General features: G+C 39.8%; 1 protein-coding gene across 1 annotated transcript; it reads left to right on the forward strand.

Moving 5' to 3' along the window:
• Positions 1-424: 424 nt before the first annotated feature.
• On the forward strand, positions 425-12,490 carry me2 (malic enzyme 2, NAD(+)-dependent, mitochondrial). Its single transcript, XM_006789778.2, has 15 exons — positions 425-549; positions 4,184-4,352; positions 7,240-7,373; positions 7,484-7,633; positions 8,236-8,311; positions 8,466-8,627; positions 8,755-8,968; positions 9,510-9,607; positions 9,888-10,001; positions 10,150-10,261; positions 10,487-10,629; positions 10,760-10,862; positions 10,991-11,061; positions 11,757-11,855; positions 12,095-12,490. The coding sequence occupies exons 2-15, from the start codon at positions 4,239-4,241 to the stop codon at positions 12,254-12,256; spliced, it is 1,752 nt and encodes a 583-aa protein (XP_006789841.2). The 5' UTR covers positions 425-549; positions 4,184-4,238; the 3' UTR covers positions 12,257-12,490.
• The last annotated feature ends 212 nt before the right edge of the window (positions 12,491-12,702 follow it).

Consider the following 12,702-nt stretch of genomic DNA (forward strand, 5'->3'; position numbering starts at 1 on the left):
CAGAGCATAGGCCCTATTAAACTCAGTTCATCATTATCTACGAGTTTCTGTGTAGCCTTCAAATAAATATATGGTAGATACGTCCTTATTCACAAAGGGTGACCACAGTTGGTAGCTCCGCATGTCTGATTTGGCAGATTCTTTACCCTGGATGCACTTCCTGACACATCCCAATAGAGATGTCTTCTCCTGAGACTGAACAGGGATGTTTTGCTTCTTAGATAAATATGTAAATCACACACGAACAACATAGCCACAAACAAATTTTCTACTCAATACAGTACCACAGCTTAGGATAAACTAGTAATATGACATAACACGCGCAAAATAACATGCGCGGGTTGGAGTATTTACGGTAATCGAGAGGGGAAACCCCAGCATCTGATTGGTCGAGCGGCCGGGTTCTTCTACAGCGTGTCCTCTCCTCGCGACTCAATCTGGTGTATGTGTGCTGGCAGGCAGGCTAATCCCAGGGTCAGTCCACAGAAGTTAGGCACAGCGTTGTGCCTAACAGACATTGAACGGCAGTATTATATTACTCAAGAGCAGGTAAGCGAAGTCGTTGTTCTCTAAATTGTAGAAAGTGTGTGTCATTTGAGAACTTCCTGCTTACTGAGCCAAGAGAGATGGCAAGAAGCAGTGCTGTGATGAGTAATTGACTGCATTTAGCTAAGTCATCCGAATAAAAAGTGCCTAGTGTCAGTGTGCTTAATCAGTTTAGCAGCTTCAGACATTAAGACTTAGGTGACAGAGGTGTTCAAATTCGACACCCTCTGCTTTATTTTAACTTAAAGCTAGCAAAAGGTTAGCTTGTAGCTGCTGTGGTTGTGAGGCTAATGGCTTGCAGTTGTGGTGGTGTTTTTGAAAGATCTCCAACAAGGTCACATTTGGCATTTGCCCCCAACTATCTTCTCATTCCTTTGAGTGTTGCAGGTTCTGCTAATATTTAACCTCCACAGGTGGGTTTTTTTACGTTCAGTGATCAGACACACTGACAGGGTGAGTGAGAAAGACTGAGAACAATAACCTGTTAGTAAGGCCACACCTAACAGCTGTGTTAAGTCTGTCTGGTCAGTTGAGGAAACTAATAACCTAAAGTATCATCTGTCTTCAAACCACTTTACCCTGATCATGTGAGACCATAAAAAGGTTTACACTTAAAATCATGCATGTGGGTGAGATTCGGAGCTTGAAAAAAGGTGCCCAGTGTGCACAAGAGGGTGGATTGAATGCATGCTATTACATTATGACTGGTTTAATTACCACAATTGTTGTTTGCACCAGTTATTATTTCAGAACCAATAAGAAAAGATTTATTAGCAGTTTAAATTGTACTGCCTTATTTGTCTCACCTGTTTACAAAGAAATTAAATTACCAGTTCTCCACAGGAAGACAGGTGGCAAGTGAGATGCCTGATTTTGAATGGCATTTAATTAAACGTATCTAAGTTATGGTTTCTAAACTTACAGAGCATCTGTATCTAGCTGCAGTACTGGTGAGCTCATGCTGTACATTTTCTGATCTCAGCACAATTTTGCTGTCATTTTGATTCCCACTTAGAGCAGTCCAGGTGCATAATTATAGGCAGGTTTCTTGTCTCCATTCATACTCTGTTTGCAGACAATTACTCCTACAAAAAGTCCCAAGCACTTTCTGGCTGTAATAGTGTGCGTTCATGCTCTGTGTTACAATAATGATGCGAAGCTGGCACATGTACAAAGATTACCTTGTTTGCTACAAATGGAAAAATAATTTGGCATCTACACCACATCAAACATTATCCTTCCCATTAGCCGGGGCCTTTTTTTTTTTGCTTCTGAAAGAGGTCGCAAACCTAACCTGTGGACAAGAAAAGATCTTTGTACAGTTTGAGTCATAAAGACTGTCATTTCACAGACGCTGCATCGAGACAGCTTCCTCTTTGATATCAAATCAACAGATCATTAAAATGTCTGCTGGTTGTGTTTGAAATGTAGTCTGGTATGACTTTGTTAAAAGAGCTAGGATCTCAAATTCCTTCACCCTAAATGTAGGTATGAGCTGTGCAGGGCAAGTGTTCACTGTACAGAATGTATTAATACCTTTATCCAGTATATTCCTGTCTTGGAAGTGTTGAAATTGCATTTTCTAAAGTGCTAATCATGGGCTTGGTCAAGATGGTCTTTCATAGGGAAGTGCTCAGCTGCTGAAATCTTACAAAAATGTTACTTTCAATTTTATGCAAAAGGACAAATGCTAGATTAAGGTGTTTGCAGCATGTGGCATTGCGCTGAAAGGAACTGATTGATAGAGCTGTGTGAAGTGAAATGCTCTATCAGCATGACTCAGCATTTTTTGAGGGGAGCCCCAGCACATCAAAAGTACCAAACAAGCAACTAGAGGCTGTTGCTGCGCGTTATGATTTTCTAAACAAGCCGGAAATCAAGAGGAACTACAAATGGAAAAATAATTTGGTATCTACACCACATCAAACATTATCCTTTCCATTAGCCGGGGCCTTTTTTTTGCTTCTGAAAGAGGTCGCAAACCTAACCTGTGGACAAGAAAAGATCTTTGTACAGTTTGAGTCATAAAGACTGACATTTCACAGACGCTGCGTCGAGACAGCTTCCTCTTTGATATTAAATCAACAGATCATTAAAATGTCTGCTGGTTGTTGGAGCTGCTTATACAGTCTGCCGCTTTAATGCTGCTTTCTAAGCAGCATCTCGTCCAGCTGGCTCCACTTGTTGTTTCCTTCATCCAGACATTATGGTCAAATAGAGGGATACATAATTCAGTGTGAAGTGCTTGAATTTCTTGATCAGGAAAGGATAGGCTAATTTGCTTTTCAGTTGTTTTCTTGTTTTGATATAGCTGCTCATCAGCATAGCATGATATTGTATTTTTAATATTTGTTTAGCTTAATACAACTTCATTTTGTGTTGGTCATTTTTGTGTGGCCCTTCCTTTCCTTGTTCATCCACATTTAAATGTGGATGAACAAGGAAAGGAAGGGGGCAGGATTATACTGACCGCACACATGAGTGCCTTTTGTCACATTAACTGACACCAACTTTGTTTTTTTGCCAGCTGAGCTCAGCTGCATGTTGTTCCAGGCCAAGAAATGAATACAAATTCTATTTCAAGCCTCACTGGGATTAAATTGCAATGGAAAAATACACTTTGTCGATTCTTATTCCTAATAATCGGCTGTGGTTTCCTTGTGTGTCTTGCATTTCAGTTTAGTATGTTTTTTGCAGAAATGCAAGTCGTGGCTGCTTATTTAAAAGGAACTGATATAGAAACTGCAATGTTGTCAAATTGCATTTCCTGTGACATTAAGGAAGGCTAACAGGAATTTTGCTAGATACAAAAAATTTGTAAGATGTGGTTTATATCTCTTTTAACATCTTCACAAAATTTAAAGAAGTCCAATCACTTTCTTTCCAAGTTCTTTACTGTTTTGTTTTGTTTTTGTCTGCTTTAGTCTAAAAGTAGTGAAAATCTTTGCATTCCTTCTTGTTTGCAGTCCACATGCCAGCTCATTTCTGCAGTTATTAGTTGGAGTCTTGCTTTCTGTCATGTGATCCCTGTTGTTTGCCTGTCTTTCCCATCGCTCCATTGCTGGATGATGCCATAGCGATTTATCTTGTTCTGTGTCTTCATGCAGAGCTCATCACGAAAGGGATTATGACAATCTGTCAAAGCTTTGTTTCTTAGAGCGCACACTAAATCACTTCAGGCCACATCCAGATTAATGTTGCCCACTGCTTCCAGCATTTGTAATCCTCAAGTGCTGTCCATGCACACAAAGAGGATTCATTGGCTACTGTGAATAGGTGTGTGTGTCTGTAAGCTGACAGCACTGACTGCGGTTAGCTTTAAGATGTGATAATCTGATACTGTCATATTAAAAGGCTTTGGTAACAGTGCACTGCACGGTTTGACTGTCAGAAACAAGAATAATTAATATTAAGTCTTTGACTCTAACCTGCCAAAAAGCCCAAATGGTAAAGCACCATGTAGACAGTTAAGACTTAACAACTTAAAATCTGAAATGTGTCACCATGGTGATGTAATCACTGTGCTGCACATCAATACTTTTGTCAGTAAAGCTATAATCCTTTCTACAGCCAGGTTGTGCAAATCATTTGCACATGTTCAGTATTTTTTCATCTTTCCCTGTCTTGTCTCCCTCAGAAACCAGTGGATCTTCTAGAAAGCACCAGTGGACCCACACCAGTGACTGTCTACCATGTTGTCCAGATTAAGGACAACCTGGTCTCTGAGGCCATGCATCTCTCTTTGCAGATGGGTCCACACCAAAGAAAAGGGCAAGCCCCTCATGCTCAGCCCTCGCACCAACAAAGTAGGTGGACCTACCTTGTGTTGGGGTTTTAAGACACGGTGACGACAGCCCGTTTTTGTCTTGATCAATGTTAATTATGTCATTATGTGAAGGATTATTTTTTTCTGTGTGCCTGGACAGAAAATAACTATAATGAATTGTTGAAATGTTATTGTTTGGTTACAGTGTCCAGAAGTGGGTAGAAATTTACTGCAAGATGTCATAACAGTGGTTATAATGTAAGCTTTTAAATTTTAGGCCTGCATATTTTCCACACGTTTAAATGCCATACTCGATCCCACTGCAGATGCCAATATCTGTTTATATCTCAGACAAAGAATAGTGGGGAGCTAAGCTTGTTTGCAGTGTGACTGATATAAACTGGCATAACCATTTTTAGTAGTCTGCAACCAAAATACAAAAGTTGTAAAAGAAGTTTATGCTTCAGTTATTTGTATTCCCATATCTGTAGCTATTGACTATTTATGATGAATGGTGCCTGTCTGTCAATGCGTTTCCAGCACATTGTTATTTGGCTGCTTTCTGAATTTTTCTTTAAGGTATTTGTGAAGTTTCGCTGTCGGTTTTAAAATGCTCACAGCAGGGTATCTAGCAGTGCGCATACAAGTGAGACAATTAAAGTGTTGTGTATTTGCTCAATTGAAATGATGCTGTGAAGCATTTGGCTTGTAGGGTTTGATTTTTCAGGAGGTTTGCCAACTACTGAGAGTTACAAATGATATTTGTAACATGAACATTTTGCTGCTTGAGGTGATTTGACCTTTTGCTAAACTTAGCCCATACCAGATAAATATAGAAATTCCAACCTACATGCAAACTGGACACAGACCAGCTGACCAGTGGTCCCACAAACTGGAATTTCAACTGTTTTTTTCAGCCAGTTTTTGATCTCCTGCATAGCTCCATACTTGATTTAATAATGGTTTGTAAAAGCAAGCTTGCAATGAAGACTGTATATAGAAAAACACTGATATAAAAGGCCTATAGAGCTGCTTTCAGGTCTGTCAGCACTCCCCTCCTCCCTGACTACCTCACAATACAACTAGCAACCATACCAACCAAGCACTGCCAGACATTATATGGCATGCTGTAATCTAAAGTTAACGGCATGGGCAAAATGACTGTAATTAGCACCCATTAAAAATCCTGAGTGGGAGTCCGAGAGTTTGCAGGCATCCAGGAAAAGGACACCCACATACATAACTGAGATAATAAGTAAACAGCATTATAGAAAACTTTACAATTTTTATTTTAAGGTCAACTTGAAATTCTTCTTGTATTAAAAGTCTCAGTTTCTAAACGAGAACATGCCAGCTAGTTCTAGATTACAAATATAAGAGCAGTACTTGATGTGACTTGCATCAGCAGTGTACTGTAGCAGTAAAGGTCACTGTGTTTGAAATGTAGTCTGGTATGACTTTGTTAAAAGGGCTAGGATCTCAAATTCCTTCACCCTAAATGTAGATATGAGCTGTGCAGGGCAAGTGTTCACTGTACAGAATGTATTAATACCTTTATCCAGTATATTCCTGTCTTGGAAGTGTTGAAATTGCATTTTCTAAAGTGCTAATCATGGGGTTGCTCAAGATGGTCTTTCATAGGGAAGTGCTCAGCTGCTGAAATCTTATAAAAATGTTACTTTCAATTTTATGCAAAAGGACAAATGCTAGATTAAGGTGTTTGCAGCATGTGGCATTGCGCTGAAAGGAACTGATTGGTAGAGCTGTGTGAAGTGAAATGCTCTATCAGCATGACTCAGCATTTTTCGAGGGGAGCCCCAGCATTCATCATTCTGACAAAATAATCAGCCCCCTTCTGCAGCCCCAGGCATGGCGGCCTCTTTGTTACGCCCATATTTCAGTCAGATAGGAGCTTATAAATGCATGCACACATGCTCTTGTACACTGCAGGGACATGCAAACAGATTGCATCCACCTCTCACCTCCCCCATCCTCTCATTTAAAAATTGGGGTGTTTCAGCCCACAGTGGTCTTCATTGGTTTCTTTGAGGCTACTCCTCCTCCACTACTACCCCCACTCTCCGTCCGTCTTTGTCCTGCTGCAAAATTGCTTTCGTTTTGTTTTTTTTCATTCCCTCAGCCTGAATTTATTTCTGTAAACGCTGAATAGGTAAACTCAATTAAAGGTCCCATAATGAGGCAGTGCACTGTCTAAACAAACTACATTACAGTACATGAACAGTTAGTCCAGAAACTGCTATATTTTATAAAGAACAGGACAAAAATGTGGTATGCCTTAGCCATGAGTAGGGGGATGGTTGACATAAACAAAGGCCTGCCCCCAACTACAGGTCGCAGGAGGAGTCCTGTTTTTTATGGTTTGCCAGTAAATTTCACAAAAACAGTCCTGTTAAGAAATGGCTACAGCAGACTTTGATGTCAGACGGTTACAGGAGGTGTTGCATTAGTACTTTTGGCGTCCCAAGTAGAGGTTGACATAATAGATGCAATATACAGTAGTGTGCAAAAATCTTGATTAGCCCATTATTTCTTAATATTTTGCTAGAAAAATGGGAACTATTGAAGCATGTGCATATTTACATAAACATGTCTTTTAAACACAAGGCCACCTTTTATTCTATAATACAGGCTGAACTCTCAGACAAGTTTTCTTTCAATTTCTTTAAGTAGTCTGAAGAATAAAAACAACCCTGACCACACACATTAAAAATACCCCTCATATTATTCATGAGAGTGCAGGCAGGGTGGAGGCAAGTGTCAGAGGTGATTTGTGACAGAAGGATAGCAGTAAGAGTGAAAAAGATGGTGGCGAGACCTGTTGTGTGTGGTTTGGAGACGGTGGCAGTCAGGAAAAGAAAGGCAGAGCTGAAGAAACTAAAATGTCATGTTTTTGTGTTCCTCCACAGGGTATGGCCTTTTCCCTTCAGGAGCGTCAGATTTTGGGGATACATGGTCTGCTGCCTCCCAAAGTGGAGACTCAGGAAATTCAGGCCCTGCGCTTTCAGAAAAATCTCAAAAAGCTGCACGATCCCCTGGAGAAGTAAGGATGCATTTTTCTTGTTGTACTGGAAAGCGTAAACATGTTTTTAAATAAAAAAAAACGAGCATTTGTCTTCCTGTACACAGCTTAACTTTTCTTTTTCCATACAGGTACATCTACCTGATGGGCATCCAGGAAAGGAATGAGAAGCTTTTCTATAGGGTATTGATGGAAGACATAGAGGAGCTGATGCCGATTGTTTACACTCCCACTGTAGGGCTTGCCTGTACGCAGTATGGACATATCTTTAGAAGACCAAAGTAAGGCCTTAGCAGATAATTTGAGTTTTTAATGTAGGTTTTGTTGCTCCAGTCCTACACAGCCAGATTTTTTGTCGCTGGGGGAAAATCTTCCAGAGGTGTGCAGAAAAGCTTGATATGGAAGAGAAGAGAGATTGCTACATGTCTTGACACAACATATTGACAGCCAGTTCTGAAGGCTATATCCTAACAAGGACGACAAATACTGTGTTCATGTCTGAGATTGTCAGCATCTACGTGTCTATCCAAATATGGCTAACACAGCTCTTATCATCAGTCTAAAGGAGCAGGAATGTTATGTATGCAAGATCCTATTGATTCTTCTAAAATTAGGACAGAGGCTCCTTTCAGGCGAGACTTTTGAGACCTTACTGAGTGAAGGGAGACCTGCTTTAGTCAGGAAAAGCTCTTACGTGTTTTATTTTTGACGGCAGGCGTATTGAATCTTATGCACATAAGGAATAGCATAAATTTGCGTCACCTTACTAATGTTAAAAAGTGGTTTTATGCTTAAGATGCATTTTCTTTTTCTGCTTAGTTAAAGTTGTGATTTTATCACAATTGCTGCAATAGCTAAACTGTCATCCTGTTTATCTCTCTAGAGGCCTGTTTATCTCCATTCTGGACAGAGGACATATCCGCTCCATCCTTGACAACTGGCCAGACACTAATGTTGCAGTAAGTCTCAAAATCCTCACTATAGTAAAACCTTTTCAGATATTACATTGTCATATGTCATTGTCATAAAGATATGACAGTTGCTTATAAATATGTCAGATTTTAATCTTCAGTTTTCCAACTAATGTGCTTCCTCCATCTCTTCTTTGTGTAGGTAGTAGTAGTAACTGATGGAGAGCGTATCTTGGGATTAGGGGACCTGGGTGTTTATGGAATGGGAATACCTGTTGGGAAACTTTGCCTGTACACTGCCTGTGCTGGCATCAGACCTGAGAAATGTCTCCCTGTGGTGATCGATGTTGGGACGGATAACAAGGTAGGAAGGCTAGGTGTTGGTTTTTTGTTTTGTTTTTTTCTTTCTGTTTATTGCATGTGTGAGAGAAGAGAAATATAATAACTGTGTTTACTTTGGCTTCTCATGGTTGCCCTTGTCCTCCCGTTAGACTCTCCTTAAGGATCCGCTTTACATGGGGCTGTACCAGAAGCGAGACCGCTCCCAAGCATATGATGATCTCATTGATGAGTTCATGGAAGCTGTCGTGGACAAATACGGGCAGGACACGCTGATCCAGTTTGAAGACTTTGGGAACCACAATGCATTCCGCTTCCTTAGAAAGTACAGGGAGAAGTACTGCACCTTCAACGATGACATCCAAGGTTCACACATAACCCCTGACACAGCACAACACTTTGAGACTACTGTAGTTAAATATGTGCAGATAACGTCTACCTTGTTGTATGACTCAGTCGTCTTAATTCACATTCAGGTTACACCACACAAAGTGCTTAACTTACAGTTTTATGTTTATGTATTTTTCCAGCTGATTCAAAGGCTCAACGTTTAGCAGTATTTACAGATCGGAGTATTTCCTAAGAACAGTTCTATAAGATTTGCAAGTTTAGGCCCATCCATACAAATGACTTACGGCCTTAACTGTTAAGTTACTGGAGCTGTTTCTAAAAGGATCGCTGCTTTATTAGAGTCCACCTGAAACTAAATGTAAATTTTTATTGTTGGATTAAATTACTGTGGAGCATTTCAGAAATCATCTGTTGTGAGTGATGCTGAAATAAGATGCATTCATGAGCTGTTTTGTTTGAAAATCTTTCTGATTTTAGACAAGTTATCATGAGTGTTTGGATGTCTTTGAGGCAGAGACTCAATTGTTTACTCTTCTGTTTGTCTACATGTTTCCAGGCACTGCGTCTGTAGCTCTTGCCGGTCTGTTAGCAGCTCAGAGAGCAGTTGGCAAACCCATCACTGAACACCGGGTGCTGTTCCTGGGAGCAGGAGAGGTAAGCTGATATTCATCCTTTTAATCAATTGACCTTCTCAAGGTTTTCTTTGTTTTTTTTTGTTCTCTTGACTTTGCTATATGAAAGTCACGTATTTGAAAATGGCAAAAAAGGCACAATTGGAAGAAGCGTACTGTTCCCGACTGACCACAAACAGAACAAAAAACCTGAGGAGTTGCTCCATTGTCTATTTAGAGAATAATCGTTCATGTTTCTTTGTGTAAAATTTTTTGTGTTTTTATTTTATTGTTTATTCATTCTTTTATTTATTATTTGGTAGGCTGCCCTTGGAATTGCCAATCTGATTGTGATGGCCATGATGGAGATGGGAATGACCCAAGCTGAGGCCAGGAAGAAAATCTGGATGTATGATAAAGATGGCTTACTTGTAAAGGTAAGTGTGTGACACAGGAATTTATAATAAGAAAATGATACAATTTTGTCTACTTTCCTGGCTGGTCCACGGTCTAAACAGTCAACGGCATTTTCACTGAACAAGTGTTGATTAGTAATTGTGTCTAATATGTCACATGTGACTCCAGGGCAGACAGCAGGAAATGGACTCTAACCAGGAAGCATTTATCCATGAGAGTCCAGGGGATGTACAGAGCTTCCTAGATGCTGTCAATGCCATCAAACCTACAGCTATCATTGGTGTGTACCTTTTTTTTTTCTTTTTCTTTTTTTTTTTTTTGTAATTATGTAATTGTAGCCTTGTAGCACTGCTTGCCAACCAGAAAGAATTATACAAATATCTATTTTATTAAAATATTGTTTGTTAATAATAAACAATAAACTCAGTCAGTTACAAAAAGGTTGTAGTCTTATTTCAGACCTTCTTTAAACAGTAATAATAAATCAGTCTCTCCTTTTTTCCAGGTGTGGCAGGAGCTGGACGTCTGTTTACCCATGATGTCATCAAGGCCATGGGAACCCTGAATGAACGGCCAATCATCTTTGCCCTGAGCAACCCAACCAATAAAGCAGAGTGCACAGCAGAGGAGGCCTACACTCTGACAGATGTACACATTTTTTTTCTAGGCTTAACTTTTTTCCAGTTTTTTGTCTTTTTTGACAAACTCTTAAGTTATGCATTCAAATTGTGTTTTTCCTACCTCATCACCTCTCAAGCTTTGTTTCTGTGTCTCACAGGGAAGATGTCTTTTTGCGAGCGGCAGCCCTTTCGGTCCAGTGACTCTGAGCGATGGTCGCGTCCTTACACCAGGACAAGGGAACAACGCTTACATTTTTCCAGGTGAGAGGGGAAAAAATATTGATTATTCATTATTTACATTAAATGCAGCACTCTTAAGATGGTATGAATTGCATTACATCATGCAAATTTGAATGCAGTATGTTGTAATTGGTCTTCATGCATTTCAGGCGTGGGCCTGGCTGTGATCCTGAGTGGAGTGAGACACATCAGTGACACGGTTTTCTTAGAGGCTGCCAAGGTCTGAAAACACTACTAAATATTTTCTACCTGTTCTTTATGTTCATCTTTAACTTTTCCCTCACTCCATCCTGTATTGTCTTGCTGACTCTATAGCCCATAACCACCCTTATATCCATCCATATATACATAACACTATTTATTACATATTTACTTTTTTACACTGGTTTGTATATTTGTACATTTTATATATTTTTTCTCTGTTAATACTGTTCATATGTATATAGTGCTGCAGAACTGACCCCCCAGCATGTTTGCACTGAGTAGGAGATGCTCTGTATCTCATTGTACAACTGTATAGTGACAAAAGGCATTCTGTTCTTCTATTCTATATTCACTATATGCTCATCTCAGCCCTGTTTAACCCTTCGATGTCTCCTCTTCCCTCTCTTTCTAGACTGGCATAACAGATGAAGAGCTTCTCTTTGCTGGGCTGCATTTGATACATTAACACTAATCAGTGCAACAGATGATCACTGTGCTTTGTTGCCAGTGTTTTTGTTACTGTTCAGTGTCAGAAACACTGTGATTTGCATGGTGTTAATAGTACTAGAAGGGGTTTGATTAATTTTGTAATTACAACTGGCCAAAAGCACATGACTAGTGTGGGTAGACAAACAGTAGTAGTAGTTTTGTCTGTTTTTTGTGACCTAGAAATTTTTCTTTATTGTAAAAGCAATCTTATGTTCCTTTCAGACACTTGCAGAGCAGCTGACAGATAAAGAGCTTGCAGAAGGCAGACTCTACCCTCCTCTGTCCAACATCAGGGAGGTCTCTGTCCAGATGGCTGTCAAGGTAAGCCTCCTCCAGTTTAAATTTTGGTTATTGTCAAGGCCAGTTTACGTATTAACAGTCTGCAAGTAATAATCTCTGTGTTCAGTGGATTTTTTTGAAAAAGAAATTCATGCCCTGCAGCCAGACAAACTGTAACATAACCTGTCAAACACTATTCTCCTTTTGGTCAAAGTCATCTTGTTGTTCCTGTGTCACCCCTTACGTTTGGTCAGTGATAAATTTTCTCTTTCCCACTAAAGGTGGTGGAGTATCTCTATGCTAAAGGCATGGCGTTCCACTACCCTGAGCCAGTGGACAAGGACGCCTTTGTGCGAGCTACTGTCTGGAAGACCGACTATGAATCTTTCCTGCCGGACACCTATGATTGGCCAGGTGTCAACTTTAGCCCCAAGTCCATCTAGAAATAGGGCACACTCACTGTGGCTCATGTCATAATGGCCTTCTCTTCCTTTTTTTTCTGCTTTATACCTAATCACAGATTTTGTAAGATTGCCTTACTTTAAACATATGCTTAAAAATAGACCACAGTAGCCATGCTGCTACATTTTCACCAAACCAGTCTTATTGGATCTGTGAACAGTCAAAGTGGAAAGTGAAGAGAAGGGCATTCAAATGAGATCAGCCATTCTCATTTTAAATTATGTGCATAATGTAGAAACCTGCACAAAGCCAGATGGCCACCTGGTGGTGGAAATGGGCAGTGGTTACATCTATTTTCCATGCTGCTCCATCAAAAACTCAGCACTAAATTTGCATAAATTTCATGATTTTTTTTTTTTTTCCCATTAATTTTTAAGATGTTATTGTTTCACTGTATCTGTAATCTAATAAGGACTAATCTGTCATT

The sequence above is a fragment of the Neolamprologus brichardi genome, chromosome 12 (genome assembly GCF_056152115.1).
Source record: "Neolamprologus brichardi isolate AB-2024 chromosome 12, ASM5615211v1, whole genome shotgun sequence".
Taxonomy (NCBI): Eukaryota; Metazoa; Chordata; class Actinopteri; order Cichliformes; family Cichlidae; genus Neolamprologus; species Neolamprologus brichardi.